This window comes from Staurois parvus, unplaced genomic scaffold, assembly GCF_062004578.1.
Source record: "Staurois parvus isolate SC_StPar_1 unplaced genomic scaffold, SC_StPar_1.0 ptg000264l, whole genome shotgun sequence".
In the NCBI taxonomy this organism is placed as follows: domain Eukaryota; kingdom Metazoa; phylum Chordata; class Amphibia; order Anura; family Ranidae; genus Staurois; species Staurois parvus.
The window spans coordinates 14,371,925-14,389,024 of NW_028318060.1; the positions used below are offsets into that span (position 1 = coordinate 14,371,925).

At 42.5% G+C, this 17,100-nt stretch overlaps 1 protein-coding gene across 1 annotated transcript in view; it reads right to left on the minus strand.

The window, feature by feature from the left end:
- The window catches only part of PHIP (PHIP subunit of CUL4-Ring ligase complex), a gene marked incomplete at its 5' end in the record, with an annotated part of 124,164 nt that overhangs the window by 11,120 nt on the left and 95,944 nt on the right, over nt 1-17,100 (minus strand). The window contains 2 exons of the mRNA XM_089681311.1: nt 8,769-8,921; nt 16,847-16,996. Coding sequence (XP_089537437.1) covers nt 8,769-8,921; nt 16,847-16,996 — 303 coding nt within the window. The remainder of the gene's footprint in view (nt 1-8,768; nt 8,922-16,846; nt 16,997-17,100) is intronic.

Sequence of the window (17,100 nt, forward strand, 5' to 3'; positions counted from 1 at the left end):
ATGGATATACAGCATGTACCAAAACATCAGGACTATTAGTATAGCTAGGGAAACAAATTCTTTGAAATAGATTAATTTCTTCCAGATCCTTGGTTCCTTAATGTCGGCTAATTCTATTCTGAAAGCTCGCTCAGTAGACCTCTGTAGTGCTGGGGATGTTAACACATCCTCTTTGCAAGCACTGAAACATATGCAAGGAAATATTTCATGAACTCAGTTTGAACACACACATAATCCACCTGCAGCAAAGAAACAATGACCAAGCACCTCACTGTGTTGTTCTCTCTACTCTTGGTCACACTGAGATGGATTCCTTCAAAACACAACCAGTGTCTCTAGAAAGAGCCTTGCTATATATTCTGAATAAAGCCATTGCTGAACTTGAAAATAGGTTTTCAAAGCAAAATCTGGACTTCATGAAGGCCTTCTTCCTCAGTCTAATTATTTTCTAGATCTGGTGCTTCTGCACCCTTTGCAACTGCTTGCAGACTCAAAATGTGCTGACAACGACAGCCTTAAAATTATATTCTTGACCTGAAACCAATGTTGCTCAATAAATTTACCAGAGGAGGTGGACCTGTCTGCTGTTTGCACACATGTCAGAAGCTATAACGAAGCATTCCCAGAGCTGCATGCACTGTATGTAACTGCTCTGGTGATTGGGGTATCCACAGTATTATGTGAGAGTTCATTCTCCACATTGTCTAGGGTTCCAACGTAATTTTAACACACAATGATGCATGACAGGAAAAATAATTTGGTGATTTGGGCTCATGAGAAGGCAATAGGCAATAATGTAGACATAGATGAGTTTGTCAGAGATTTTGCCAAAAAAAAAAAAACAGAAGGGTGTTGCTTTGATGTGGTAATAAATAAAAGGTGAAATAGTGACAAGTACAGTCAGGTCCATAAATATTGGGACATCGACACAATTCTAACATTTTTTGCTCTATACACTACCCTAATGGATTTGAAATGAAACTAACAAGATGTGCTTTAACTGCAGACTGTCAGCTTTAATTTGAGGGTATTTACATCCAAATCAGGTGAACGGTGTAGGCATTACAACAGTTTGCATATGTGCCTCTCACTTGTTAAGGGACCAAAAGTAATGGGACAGAATAATAATCATAAATCAAACTTTCTCTTTTTAATACTTGGTTGCAAATCCTTTGCAGTCAATTACAGCCTGAAGTCTGGAACGCATAGACATCACCAGATGCTGGGTTTCATCCCTGGTGATGCTCTGCCAGGCCTCTACTGCAACTGTCTTCAGTTCCTGCTTGTTCTTGGGGCATTTTCCCTTCAGTTTTGTCTTCAGCAAGTGAAATGCATGCTCAATCGGATTCAGGTCAGGTGATTGACTTGGCCATTGCATACCATTCCACTTCTTTCCCTTAAAAAACTCTTTGGTTGCTTTTGCAGTATGCTTTGGGTCATTGTCCATCTGCACTGTGAAGCGGCGTCCAATGAGTTCTGAAGCATTTGGCTGAATATGAGCAGATAATATTGCCCGAAACACTTCAGAATTCATTTGTCAGCAGTCACATCATCAATAAATACAAGAGAACCAGTTCCATTGGCAGCCATACATGCCCACGCCATGACACTACCACCACCATGCTTCACTGATGAGGTGGTATGCTAGGATCATGAGCAGTTCCTTTCCTTCTCCATACTCTTCTCTTCCCATCACTCTGGTACAAGTTGATCTTGGTCTCATCTGTCCATAGGATGTTGTTCCAGAACTGTGAAGGCTTTTTTAGATGTCGTTTGGCAAACTCTAATCTGGCCTTCCTGTTTTTGAGGCTCACCAATGGTTTACAACTTGTGGTGAACCTTCTTTATTCACTCTGGTGAAGTCTTCTCGATTGTTGACTTTGACACACATACACCTACCTCCTGGAGAGTGTTCTTGATCTGGCCAACTGTTGTGAAGGGTGTTTTCTTCACCAGGGAAAGAATTTTTCGGTCATTCACCACAGTTGTTTTCCGTGGTCTTCCGGGTTTTTTGGTGTTCCTTCTTTTTAAGAATATTCCAAACAGTTGTTTTGGCCACACCTAATGTTTTTGCTATCTCTCTGATGGGTTTGTTTTGTTTTTTCAGCCTAATGATGGCTTGCTTCACTGATAGTGACAGCTCTTTGGATCTCATCTTGAGAGTGGACAGCAACAGATTCCAAAGGCAAATAGCACACTTGAAATGAACTCTGGACTTTTTATCTGCTCATTGTAATTGGGATAATGAGGGAATAACACACACCTGGCCATGGAACAGCTGAGAAGCCAATTGTCCCATTACTTTTGGTCCCTTAACAAGTGGGAGGCACATATGCAAACTGTTGTAATTCCTACACCATTCACCTGATTTGGATGTAAATACCCTCGAATTAAAGCTGACAGTCTGCAGTTAAAGCACATCTTGTTCGTTTCATTTCAAATCCATTGTGGTGGTGTATAGAGCCAAAAATGTTAGAATTGTGTCGATGTCCCAATATTATGGACCTGACTGTATATTGAGGGATGGAATGTGGGGATAGAAAAAAAAAATGATAAAAATAGTTTGTAGTTCAAAATGTTAACAGTTACTAATGTTTGTATAGGCTGTATTGTTCAAGCACTTTAAGTTCCAGACCAAAAATCTGCATTTCGCCAAGGTTATGGCACACAAACAGAAAACTAAGGAGACTTCATTTCTTAAGAACTGCACAAACACTGAAAACCACAAAGATAAAAAGGTGTGTTGACAGTATGACCCCTTGACATTTTGAACTGCACCACCAAAACAGACACTCTAGATCCGGCCCTGGTGGAGTAAGTCTTAACAGGAAAGAGAGAATCCGATATAAGATAAGCCACCTAGAGATGGGAGGAGGAAGAAGCCAATTGACACTTTTAGGGTAAAATCAGGAATGAGAAAAAAGGATACTGTATTCCTGAAAGAAGCAGTGGCTGAGAGAAAAACTCACACTGCCCCACTCACATCCAGCAAGAATAAAGGGAATTTTCCTTTTGATAAACAGGAGCCAAACAGAAGGAACCATGTCCTGGTTAGAGTCAGACTACCTTTGACAGAAAGGAAGTCTGGGGCTTCAACACCACCTTGTTCCTATGCAAGACCAAAAAGAGTTTTTTGCAAGATTAAGGCCACCAGTTCGAAAAACTCATCTCACAAAGGTGATAGCTACAAGGAGCTTTGGATGCGGTACAGTCTAAAAGTGAGGCTAAGGATGACCATGGCAGCCACCTGCACATTGGTGGAGATACCTCCAGCAGCACTGTAGAGAAAAGTCTTTATTGAAGAGAAAAATTAAAAAAATAAAAAGTGCTAGAAAAAAAAAAATTACAGCACTTGAGAGGCTAAGCTAGTTCAGGTTGCACTTCAGATCTGTTCCAGTGATGTTCCTGCTTTCTCAGTTCAGAAGGCAGCTAAGGCTCTTTCAGAGTATGCTTGGATTATTCCTAGTGGGAAAGACCTTGATGATGATAAATTGTTTCTATGGCATCCCTTAACCACCTTGCAATGGTGCTTCTGGTTCAGAGTATATAACAAACGGTGTTTGACACTCCCCAGTCTTTAGTATTGACAGGTAGGCCATAATGGTTCTTTTTCTATCTAGGCAGTTTCCTTTATATTAAATGGCTTCTCACAGAAGGATGGTACTATAAATTTATTAATGTTCCATAAATGAGGTAGTGGCTTTGAGAAGAGGCAAGGACTATACTGAATAAAAAAAAAAAAACTATTTAAAAAAAATGGTTCTTGGCAACCTGTTACACATCCTGTGGGAGTCTAAAAATGTGCATATTTTTTGGAACTCAATCTTCTCCCTGATCTCTACAGTCACAGGCGTTCTATCCTGCCCTACTCCATGTTTAGAACTTTTAGGAACCTCTATTGATTTATACCCCCCACATTATAAAATGATAGTAACCCACATCTTACTTGCAGGTTCTAAGGTCATAACTAGCAAACTGAAATCCACCAATGCCCCTAACGTCTCCGAGGTGATCCATAGGGTTAATACTAATTATCAATATGAGAAAATAATTCCATATACCGTATATACTCGAGTATAAGCCGACCCGAATATAAGCCGAGGTACCTAATTTTACCACAAAAAACTGGGAAAACTATTGACTCGAGTATAAGCCGAGGGTGGGAACACCAGTGGGAAGAATCGTGCCTCATAATTGGTGTCAGTGGGAGGAATAGTGCCCCATCATTGGTGTCAGTGGGAGGAATAGTGCCCCATCATTGGTATCAGTGGGAGGAATAGTGCCCCATCATTGGTGTCAGTGGGAGGAATAGTGCCCCATCATTGGTGTCAGTGGGAGGAATAGTGCCCCATCATTGGTGTCAGTGGGAGGAATAGTGCCCCATCATTGGTGTCAGTGGGAGGAATAGTGCCCCATCATTGGTGTCAGTGGGAGGAATAGTGCCCCATCATTGGTATCAGTGGGAGGAATAGTGCCCCATCATTGGTATCAGTGGGAGGAATAGTGCCCCATCATTGGTGTCAGTGGAATAGTGCCCCATCATTGGTGTCAGTGGGAGGAATAGCGCCCCATCATTGGTATCAGTGGCAGGAATAGTGCCCCATCATTAGTATCAGTGGGGGGAATAGCGCCCCATTATTGGTGTCAGTGGAAGGAATAGTGCCCCATCTTTGGTGTCAGTGGGAGGAATAGTGTCCCAACATTGGTGTCAGTGGGAGGAATAGTATCCCATCGTTGGTGTCAGTGGGGGGGTGGAGGAATAGTGCCCCATCGTTGGTGTCAGTGGGGGGGAGGAATAGTGCCCCATCGTTGGTGTCAGTGGGGGGGAGGAAAAGTGCCCCATCGTTGGTGTCAGTGGGGGGGAGGAATAGTATCCCATGATTGGTGTCAGTGGGGGGTGGAATAGTGCTCCATGATTGGTGTCAGTGGGGGGTGGAATAGTGCCCCATCATTGGTGTCAGTGGGGGGGGGGGGATAGTGCCCAATCGTTGGTGTCAGTGGGGGGGAGGAAAAGTGCCCCATCGTTGGTGTCAGTGGGAGGAATAATGCCCCATCATTGGTATCAGTGACACCAATGATGGGGCACTATTCCTCCCACTGACACTTGCTGACCCCTGTTCCAGTATGGTGCTGCTGCAGCCAGCATATGTGGTTGCAGCAGCACCTAAGCACGGCACACTTACCTGCATCTCCTTCACTCGATTTTCGCGGGGCCACTAAGCTCCGCCTCCTTGCCGGTGATTGGCCGCCTGTGTGCCTTTCCTGAGCTACAGTTCTGGCGGCCAATCACCGGTGAGAAGGCGGAGCCGACCAGCCGCGCGAACATCCAGTGGGCGAACCGAATGAAGGAGCAGCCGTGCTTCCTGGACTGGATCGTCGTGGGACCGGAGCCAGGTAAGAGACAGCAGCCCCCTGCAGACGTTGACTCGAGTATAAGCCGAGGGGGCCGTTTTTCAGCACAAAAAATGTGCTGAAAAACTCGGCTTATACTCGTGTATATACGGTAATACATCAAGATTAGAGGCCTTGCAAAAACAATGGACGCCATGGGCTCAAATTTTTATTCCAAATGATAATGAAGTCAATCCTTTCTGTTATTTGTGGATGTATGACTATCTATTGGCAAGGCTGACCATTAATGCAGAGTGATACTAATGGTTGTTCCTTACATGCCGTTAGGTTTTTCTAGGTTATTTCAAATTTGTTGCTCTATGAATACCTCATCGACCATCGATACATGTGACTAAATATCTTGGGTTATTAATGGCATCATATTTGTATACAGAATTTGTTTAACTTTTACGTTGATAGTTTGTGATACTATTTTGTTACCATACACCGAGCTTCAATAAAAAATTGTTGAAATAAAAAAAATTGTTCTGCAATTGAGGTGGTCTGTATTTAGTATAGCCCTCTATTGGTGGCTAGCGCAACAGTATGGTTTTGAATGTAAGCAACCTGGGTGAACGTAGTTCTATGGGTTCAAACTGAGTTTTTTTGGAGCACTTTTACAGCACCGCGGCTATTGGAAAGGATTTCCCTGTTTTTTCGAAGTCTCTTTCTGAAGAGGAATATAAAGAACGTCTTGATTAGTTGATGTTTGGCTAACTTTTTGCCCATAAAAGTAGAAGAGCTGATACTTGTACTTTTAGTGTGCCAACGAAAAGATATTTTTCTGCTTTGTCTTGAAGAAATTAACACTGAAGCATTTATGGATGTGTTTTCTTGAGCAGCCCCTAACGTCTCCGAGGTGACAATAGGGTTTTCCTTTTTACTAATTGTGTATGGCGCTTGATTTTTGCAGCTCACAGTGAATACAGAAATAAAGTTTTCTGAAAACGATTTTCTCAATGATTCCAGTTCAGGTAACAAGCCATTAGCTGGTGCTACTGAATCTTGGGATACCAGATCAGTCCCTGGTCCCTTGGGATGCCACATGGTCTGCAAAACTAGTGACAGAGGCCTCTCTGTTGCTTGATGCAGCCTGACCATGTATCTTGTTTGGGACTTGCACTGCTGCAGCATCGGTTTAAAAAATGGCACCACTTCTGCCTTGTTGCTCCAGTCCACACTCACCGGCTTCAAATTTGGAGTAAGTGAGCTCTGGACATCAGAGCCCCCTATGGCTGTACAGGGCATGCACGCTCATCTGGGCTTAAGTGCTTGCACAAGAAGTGGTTATAAAGACTATGCCTGTATTCACGCCGTGTCCTCTGCTGATTCCATATACCCAAATGGGCCTGAATATATATGGGCAGGGCCACAAGGACTACATGGAAGAAAATTGACAGGAAAGGAGGCAAGGGCCAGCACTACTACCCTCAGGAGTATAAGAGACATCTTTGCTATCTGCTCCACTGGGGAAGGGGGGGGGGGCACAACTCTGTGCTGATCCTGCCCCTCTGTAATAGTTACAAAGTTCTTCCTGCTAGGTTGAGGAAAGCCAACTGAGACTGACAAGACAGTGGAGCACTTTATAATATGTGAGCCTTGCGTTTCTTCCTTAAGGCGGGTTGAACCACTCTTTCATGTGTAGTCCTGGAATCATAAGTGTGCTTCTACCGGTGCTCGAGGCTGACAGCAAATAGTAATCACTCTGCCGGCAGAGAGAAGAGGAAGTGGCGTCCCAAGTAATTCCAGAGAATTGACAATGTGTGTCAATATGGACACCACTCAGACTGATCCCCAGGAGTCAGAGAGGAACAGTGTGTAGTGAGTGGCCTCAGCCGTCACTCTGACCACGCTCTCTGATGCATTTTGCCCTGCCCATAGGGGCTGGGTCTCAAAGGCTCTGTGTCCCCAGCCCCTTATGGGCGGGGCAAACATGTCAGAGGGCATGGCCAGAGCGACGGCTGAGGCCACTCACTACACACTGTTCCTCTCTGACTCCTGGGGATCAGTCTGAGAGGTGTCCACCTTCACACCTGTTGTCCTGGAATATTAAGGTGAAGCTCTACACAGTTAAAGCAATCCTAGTGGCTAATTAGCCACTGGATTGCTTTTACAGGAGGCAATTTAGGGATATTCTAAAAGTATGATAATTTAAAAAACAACTTTAAATTCCAAGGTTTACCATGCAATACATTTATTGTATGTATTAATGTATATTTATTACATGTGTATGCACCAATCTACAATTTCTGTTTAAGAAATTAAATTGGTATTCAGAATTTTGATGCATAACTCTTCAGAATAGCAAGATTGTCGTGCTTATTTAGTTAATGGCAAGCTTTTTGATCCTGTCCATATGCAAGTATAAACTCCCTACTTGAAACCTGCTCAAAAAGCAGCACTAATTTCTAAATAAACACAGGTCATTAATTTCCTATCATACAGCTCCAACTGCTTAAAGGATAAGTTCACCTTTCATATCGGGTTACATCCATATTTAGGGTAAACCATGTGACATGTTGTAATTCATTGATTCTTCCTGTCAGTATATCTGCTTGTACTCGCATATGGGCAAGCAGATATACTGACAGGTCTGCAGGAGGCCTGCATGGCACCAGCGATTTGCTGATCGCTGGTGCAATGGTTTCCAGGCTACTGCAGCTAAAAATAATAAATGCACATTTTTTTACCTGCAAAAAATATGCATTTATTATTTTTGGTAGAAAAGGTGAACTTATCCTTTAATTTTGCATGTTCTACTCACAGCAAAAGCTAACAGGTGAGAAAGCCTAACAATGCATGTTCCTCATTAGAAATATAACATGGACTCTTTTGCATTATCATCCTAACAGAACAGCCGTGTGCATCAGACCTTAACATTAGATACTCTGTTAACTTGTCAAATATTTAGGGCCCTAATACACAGGGCAGACTTTATTACAATCAGCAGGGGATCTGTCCTCTGATCAGAGCAGAGCAGGCGGATGACAGGTCAATGTCCACTCAGTTCCTGCAGAGCGGACCCAAACAAAGCCTACTCCACTCTATGGACCAGCAGGTGTAAATGTACTCCACTGTATGTTTTCATCTAACTGCCCTCTGCTCCACCTAGACAGAGGGGGATGGATCTTCTTTCTCTCTCTTTTTTTTTCTGGTGGACTGGATCAGATTGAAGGTAAGCGGGTGTAAACAGACATTTACAGCCGCAGGTCCTTAGAGGGTGAATGAAGGGTCCAATCAGGAACCTTCGTGTGAAAGGGGCCTAAAGAAACACAGAATACATCAAGGCGGTCTACACAACCATATGAAAAATTTAATTAATCAGTATAACAGATTCGCCTCACACTTTTGTTAACAAAAACATAAGCTAAGTGTACCTTTGATCTTTTGCTTGGTGTATAAGCCTTTGAATTACTGAAAATGAGCCTCACATCCTTGTACAAATCTGTAGGAGATTCATAGGTCCCAGCATCAAGTTTTTCTTTTACTGTCCCAAAATCCATAGGCGTGTCTATAATGTCTCTATAATCCTATAAAATAAACACACTGTTATACAACATACCAACATCTTCTTTGAGAGCTAAACATATTAGAACATAGAGTCAGCTTTGTTTTACTTATCTTTAAATTCTGTATCTTGGAGTACAGTACAGGGCACAGGAATCGATTCACAGACCATGTGGTATTTGTCACTAATTTCAGGTAACTGGGCACTGGCAAAAGCTTTGCTGGGTCCATCCCCTAAGGTATCCCATAAAACCCCTCCATGAATCTTTAGTTTTGTTAGCAAGTAATAAAGAGATCACAGAAGAAAGGGGGAGGGAATGTGTCTGTACACTCCAAGATAAGGACTTACAAGTATGTCAAAATTCCTTTTATCTTTATCGTACAGTACCTGACACATGATTCATAGACCATGGGGCATCCCCAAGCAATATTCTAAGGGTGTGCAACTAATTAGTTTAACAGTTGTAACAGGTCCACATGAAAGCAAGCAGGGTCAGTAGAGCAAGCCACAGCAGAGGTTTAACAGATGTCTAATAATGACAATGCAAAGGAAGGTGAACCAATACAGGCTGAGGCTTGGCTCAAGGAGAAGTTAGGGACTGCAGAGGCTTCAGAACCCCACCTCAATAGGAGGATGGGCTCAAGCAGAAATGGGAAGACCTGTTTCCTAAGGGCAAAAGCCCCCCAAGATGCGGATCAAAAGAACAACCATCCAGCGGGTTGGAAACAGGATGAAGCCCCAGAAGAGACCTCCTTGAATGGAACAAGAGAAAAGGGGGCAGGTCACAAAAGAGGCATGGCATGTAGCCAGAAACTACCTGTAAATAGAAGTCCCAAAGTCAAAGAAAATGCAGGGATGCGGGGGAATATTAGGCTTCCATGCCACCCTTGCTCTCCAAAAGGACAAAAAAAAAAAAAGAATATTACAAGAAAAGTACTGTTGCTGGAGGAAAGCAAGACAGGAGATTTGCATTTATGAGGACCTCACAGAAGGAGAAAATATGCATCGCCAATGATAGGGCTTGGCTCATCTACAAGGGCTTGCAAGAGTCTCCACAGGAAACTACCATCAGCATGAAGTGCCCTGACAATGCAAGGGCTAAGGAGATAGGGAGAGAATATATACAGCTAAATAGGACCCACAAGGTAAGACGTGGCATGCAGTAAGCTGGACTAATCATAAATTGATTGATCATAAATCTGTTGGGCTATGCCAAGGGAGGGACAGGGATATTCACATTGTATCGCCCGATGCCCGGGACATGTAGTTCAGGGCGCCGAGCAGGTAGTTTTTCTTTTTTAATCATTAGCCCTGCTGCAGGCAAGCAGCAGGGCTCATCTGTCAGGTGGAAGCATTCAGGCGGCAGCGCTGCCGCCAATTGCTTCCATACAGCCCCCTACAGTTCTAGCCTTCTCTGCCGTCCCATCCATAAAACGCCATTCTGCCCGCTGTCTCCCGGGCTCCGCTTGCCCATCTGAGGGCTCTGAACCTATTAGGGGGGTGTGCCAGTGGGTAGAGGGGAGGGAGAAGAGCAAACACTCGCTCCCCTCCCCTTCTTGGCTTGACCCAGAAGTGACGTTGTGACTTCACTTCCGGGTCCCCATTTAAAGATTTCCCGGCCATCGAGGCTGGGACAGAATGTAATGTGGTGTGGTATGTACTGCATTACATCCAGTGGAGTACAGAGGAGACCTCCAGGGTCTAAAATAAAGAAAACCTGTCACCAAAAATAAAAAAGTGAATTTTTTACTAAAATCTTGCATTTCCTAGACCTTTGTGGTAATATGTGACATAAATATTGGAACTGCCACTATTTTGTTCTCTAGGGTCTCTGCTTTTAAAAAATATATATTGTTTTGGGGGTTTTATGTAATCTTCAGGCCTAAAATGATTATTCAAATGTGTGCAAAAAAACGCAAAAAGGCTCTGGCAGTGAAAGGGATAAAGGATAAGCCTGACACTCCTTTCCTGACAAGTACCCAATCGGTGCTCATTAAACTGCAAGGTCTCTGCAAGGGGAGGAGGAGATCAACAGTGTAATGTTAAAATTATTACACGTTTAAGTTGTCATAAAGCCAGTTTTGCTTTTAAAAGCCCTACACCTTCCTAAAATCACCTCCGATTTAAATACGGTTTTGGTTAAAATGCATTTTTTTTTCCATCTGGACATGTAGATTGTCATGAGGGACAAGTAGATTGAGACCCCAATTTTGTCCCTGGACAAGTAGTTTTTTCAAAAATGCCCACACCCCTCAGGGATATCTGGGAATTTAGGATATCAGGAATTTGCTTGGCCACAAGCTAGTGAAGAAGCTGATAAGGGCCTATAAATGACTAAGCTGCTATAAACCAAAACATGTAAATGAAAGGTGAACACCGAATAACTATTGGGAACCCATGGATGGTAACCCGTCCAATGCAGGGCAACAAAATTGTCTGACATCAAGATCAAGGACTAAGAAAGGAAAAACAGGATAGTCGCCTCTAGTTCAGAGAGGAGATCTGGTGATGCACAACTTAGGGGTGTAAAAGGGGCACAACATGACTTGAGATTTTTGAGGTCTGATACTAGAGAGGCTATGTTCTGGTGCACTGGAGCAGCAGGAGCTAGGAAATGAACCTACTTAAACTGAGAGAAATATTAACCAGGGACCTAAGCGCAAGGACTTAGCCCTGGGTGTTTGAAGGAAAGGCAGGATGAGAGAGAAAAAAAATCAGAGGAGGAGCAAGAGAGTAACACCTGTAGAGGCTAGGAAATGCAATAAGATATGGTCAGACTGAATCCAAACATTATGGTAGAGGAAGGTGTTAGGGATATACAGTATCTTGACACCTAGGTAAGAGGAGCATAGGAATAAAACTTTGCAAAGGGCTAACCTCTGCCAAAAAGGACTATGAAGAACAGCAGCTATCAAGCAACAGATGCAAGATGAGTAAAGAAAGCTGGCAGCCCAAGTCTCTGATAAGTTTCCTGGCTATTCAGGGGTCTAATAAAAATCCCAGAAAAGCCATCAGTTTATTCAGCAAGGTGAAGGGAAAAGTCTAATGTGGTTTCACAAGAGAACCAGTCCTAGGTCTGGAAGTTTTTTTATTCTTCACAAGGCCTATTCTATAGGGGAGGTGAGGGCTAGGTCAAAGCAACCAATACAAAGGCTAAAAGAGGTACGTCAAGGGCCAGGGCAGCCGATAGACAGGGAATTAAACTAGAAATAATCCTGTATATATATCTGCTACCAATTGATTGCTGACTCACCCAAAAGGTAAATAAAAAGTAGATGGGTGTGGGCACCAAAACTAATAATCTATGGACATATGCATAGGGGTAAGGAATCCCCAAGAAATATAGTTTCATATGGGACCATGCAGCTTTATCAAAAAGAGCTTTATTAGAAAAAAAATGTGCTTAGCACAGATAAAAACACAAAAACTGAACATATCACCACCGTCACCTCACCAATTTAAAATGACAACATTGTCTAGTCACCTATGCAGCTGCTCATACATCCTCAAACATACAAACTAAGGGGGCGAGAAGACCTGCAGGTACAATATGGTAAATGAACCAAGATAGTGGGTGTAGGAGTATAAAGAATATTTACTCAATGGTATACCATGTTTTAAAGGTAGATGTCAGATCGAAGACCAGTTGTCCTATAACCATATAAAATATAGGTGGAGGGCGCCTAAAAGTTCACTGACTTCTGCAAAAAGATTTGCCAGTCGATATCAGTCCAGGTAAATATGTCTCATAAGATGACCAGTATAAGGCACCATCTGCAGTACCGTCATAAACAGCAATAAGCATGCATCAGTAATCGACTTCTCACCAACTCTGTAGTGTTCACTGAGCTTAATTCCAGCAAGTAATTTCGGGACATTACACTAGATGGTGTCAAAGTGCTTTCCATGTATGCTGTAAAGTATCAGCAGTGGTATAAGTCCTGTCTCCCTGTAATCAGTGTAACTGGAGATGCTGGATGCCCAGACCTGTGATGGGAGACAGACGAGATGGCCGCATAACGTGGGGACGTCACGCACAGGGGGTGCGTGAGGATGTGCAATCCAACATGTTTCACCCAATAGGCTTGGGCTTCTTCACAGATAGGAGGGGCCAGTGTATCAGTGTATTTGGACCCTGTGGTAGGCAATACCCTTTTTTCACCACAAGATGTCACCCATCAGCCTAATTGTAGACACATGTAAATGGTGCACATTACTGCCAGAAGAATACAGATCATATTACTGCAATAAAGATCTTTACTAAAAATAGATCATATCTAAGGATTTTCACAAAATTAGTAGAGGAAGAGAAAGAAAAGAAAGAGGAGAAGAGAGAAAGGGGGAAAAAAAAGGAAGAATAAACATAAACCTGATCATTTTTACAAGGTTGTCATGTAGTTCTACATTATAACGTCCTCATTTAAATGGAAAGGACTGCAGGAACAATACATGACAGTCATTATGATTCCAGAAAAACCTGTAAATTACATTCTGTGTGTAGGACCTGTGGGGCCAGGGTGCCCAGTTTAAAAATCCACATTTTTTTCTTTCTGCGGGACTGTATTAAGGTGAAGCAGAAAGATTCCCTTGCCTACCGGGCACTTATACCTCCTTCCTTACCAGGCCAATTTTTACCTTTCAGCGCTGTTGCACTTTGAATGACATGCGTGGTCATGCAACATTGTACCCTTATGAAATTTTTATAATTTTTTTCTCACAAATAGAGCTTTCTTTTGGTGGTATTTACTTGCCGCTGGGTGTTTTACTTTTTATAGAAATTCATATTTACCTGGACTGATATCGACTGGCAAATCGTTTTGCAGAAGTCAATGAACTTTTAGGCGCCCTCCACCTATATTTTATATGGTTATAGGACAATTTATCTTCAATCTGACCTCTACCTTTAACACATGGTATACCATTGAGTAAATATTCTTTATACTCCTACACCCTATATCTTGGTCCATTTACCATATTGTACCTGCAGGTCTTCTTGCCCCCTCAGTATGTATGTTTGAGGATGTATGAGCAGCTGCATAGGTGACTAGACAATGTTGTAATTTTAAATTGGTAAGGTGACAGTGGTAGTATGCTCAGTTTTTGTGTTTTAATCTATTCTAAGCACATTTGTTTTTTCTAATAAAGCTCTTTAGCTTTGATCTTATATGAAACAATCTTTCTAGGTCAAAGCAGACGTTGTATGAGAGGTGCAAAAAAAATGCAGCAAGACAACCTGGGTTTGATGGCATGTGCAGCTTACAAAAGACAGGTCTTTCTATTTGGGAGATAAATATCCTTTAACTCCAAAAAGGAAAGAAACAAACACTCCTTGTGCCTATAAGGTCAAACAGAGGTAAGGAAATATTGTTTTTACCTAGCAATGTGTAGGAAAAGATAAGAACAAGAGAGCAAAAAGGACAATTTAAAGTCATTGTGTATCTTCACCAGAAAATAGAGTGAAAGAAAAAAAGGTCCAGATGTGTAATTTTGTTTTTCTTGAAGTAGGAGTAAAGGTACCAGAAGGCTACTCCACTGCCTCTGGCACAGGGGGCGATCTTTTTATTATTAGTAAGGTTTTTTGGTAGCTCCAGTGAGTTTAGTGAACAAGGTTTGCCACGACCAAAAAGACCCACAGTAGCTGATGGTGCCCGAGAGGGGCAAACCATTCCAGAGGTAATTATGACTATGGATAATGGGCTCTAAACTCCCTGTCATCAGAAGGCATCTCAAATTAATTGAGGGCATTACCTAGAAGAAGCTTGCCATCAAAGGGCACGTGCAAACAGCATCTTTCTTGTGCCAGATCAGTTTAACAAGCTTTGAGCTATATAAGTCTGCACACATGCACAGAAAGTAAAGACATTCTGGAAATTTGACAGATAATTCTCTCCTTGGCATGTACACAATAGTAGGGCATAAGCTGCATCTTTGAAGAAAGATGATATTTATAGTAGTAGAACGTTCAATATGGATTTCCCCAAGCCATTTAAAACATAGTTTTGTTAATAGCGAAGGCTGCTATGGATGGTTGTAGGGTAGGGGCTGCCAGCGCAAAGGAGGCTCTCAGAAGAATCTTCAAGTGTCTATCTACCAGATCCTGAGAGAAGGTGGTAACCTTCAATGGACATTAGAGATTATTCACTGCAAGAAAGGCTGTGTCCACAGCTAGGACAGCCCCTCCTTTGATACATTCCATAGGACACCAGGCTTTGATGTTGTCAAGAGAGGGGGACAACCTATCCTAGTTTGACAAACTGTAGAATAAGGCCCAGCTTGCCCGATCAAGGATAAGAAAGGGCTTTCTACCAAAAGCCCTCTTTTTGTTCATATTTTAGTACGTACAGCCTCAATAGGTCCACAGTAGATCAGGTATGGGCAAAGGTTAGGTGAGGAAGTTCCATAAATGGAGGCAGTGACATTGTTTTTTTAAATACCTCTGCCAGAAATTTCTCATCTACTTTAGCACAAGAACTCCAAATTTATCCAATGAGCATAGTCAGAGAAGAAGGGGGCAGAGAAGCGCATACGTCCTGGAGCCCCCTCAGATTCCAAAAGTGGCATAAGCTTCTGGAAAATAACAGATATTGCGACAGTAAATTCTGCTTTAATAAAATAGGCTGCATGGTATGCACCTTTAAGGAAGCTTGAGTTAGGGTGCTGAAATGGTGTCTGTAGTAGACTTTGCTCTGGAATGCATGAAACACTATTAACTTAAAGAGTTTCCTGAGTGCCTGCAGCAGACACACTGCTGTCTGTACCCTGTGTTTTAAGCACCTGCAATCCTCCATTGCCAGATGAGGTTCCTTCCCTGTGGACTACCTGCATAATGGATGTGGAGCGAGAAAGAGGGGGGGGGGGGTAATGTGTCCTGCATATGGGAACTGTGGCAACACACATGCTATGTTCCGAAGTAGTTTCCCACTGAGACACGGCAAACAGGTGGTTTCGCAAATTATCAGCTTGCATTCTCAACAGAAAATGACAGCTTTAACTGCACAGTTAAGGGACTTACAAACACTAGGTCAATAGCTAAAATGAAACTTCTGGTAGGGAGTTAGAAAAGGCCACCAAATTTGAACAGTTAAATGGTATAACAATATTACCTAAAACACCTGTGCTTTGTAAACTCTTCTGTGCATGGCACTGCATCTTGAAAGATGAGGATGTTGGGTACACTACAGAGCCATCAAGGTGTGTAAAGCCAAGAACCAGTATGTCTACAGGTACAGGGAGACCACATCGATTCGCCCATTGGAGTTGGCATACCTTCACAGGGGTCTTCAGAATCTTGGTGACATTGGAATGGACCAGGGCCCTGGACCTGTATAGCACCCCCTCTGCTAACTTTCTCGTTGTATGATGTACCAAGGTGAGCATCAACTGCAGGATCCAATGCCTGAAGCAAACAGAGGCCAGCCCTGCTGCCACAAGCTCTGGGCAGGATTCCCAAGGTGTACAAAAAGACTACTGATCTAGAAACTACTAGTGAGTCTTGAAGGCAGTAAGTTGTCAGATATTGACAGTAGTGACAGTTGAAGGAAGTAAAGACTTCTGTTGAAAAAAGTAGGAAAACCTTCTCAACTAAGAAAAAAAGCAAAAAACCGGAGCCTCACAGAGCGAGTGGGGTTATATGGATACACTAGGGGATGGACCCAGCTAAGCTTTTGCCAGTGACCAGTCACCTCAAGATAGCATCATAAAATGTCTATGGTCTATGAAACAATTCCTATTTCCTGCATACTACAAAAAAGATATAAACTTTACAATATATACATTCAAGAAACCAACTGAATTTTTATACTGTGCTGCATTACAAAGAATTGCTTAGATTAAAGAAAAAGCAAGGAAGGTAGGAAATACGAAAAAAAATCCATCAAAACTATACCCATTCAAACCCCATAAATTACATGAAGACTAAAGGCTCAAGCCTAAAACTGAAATACTTACTGAGTATTCATTGAGGTCAACTGGGTGCCTGAAAGGTTCAGAATCTTCACACTGAAAAATTAGATTTAAAAGCTCCTGGCATTGCTTCTTCCAAGACTGAAGGTCATAAGACTGTGCTCGGCTACGCAGAGTTCTCCTTGGCTGGTATTCCTACAATTAGCAAGCAATACTTAGAATTTCAGATTTGAAAATTTGGTAATATTTTGTACAACAATTCCAATTGACTGATCAATGTATAGCCAACCTAAGCGCAG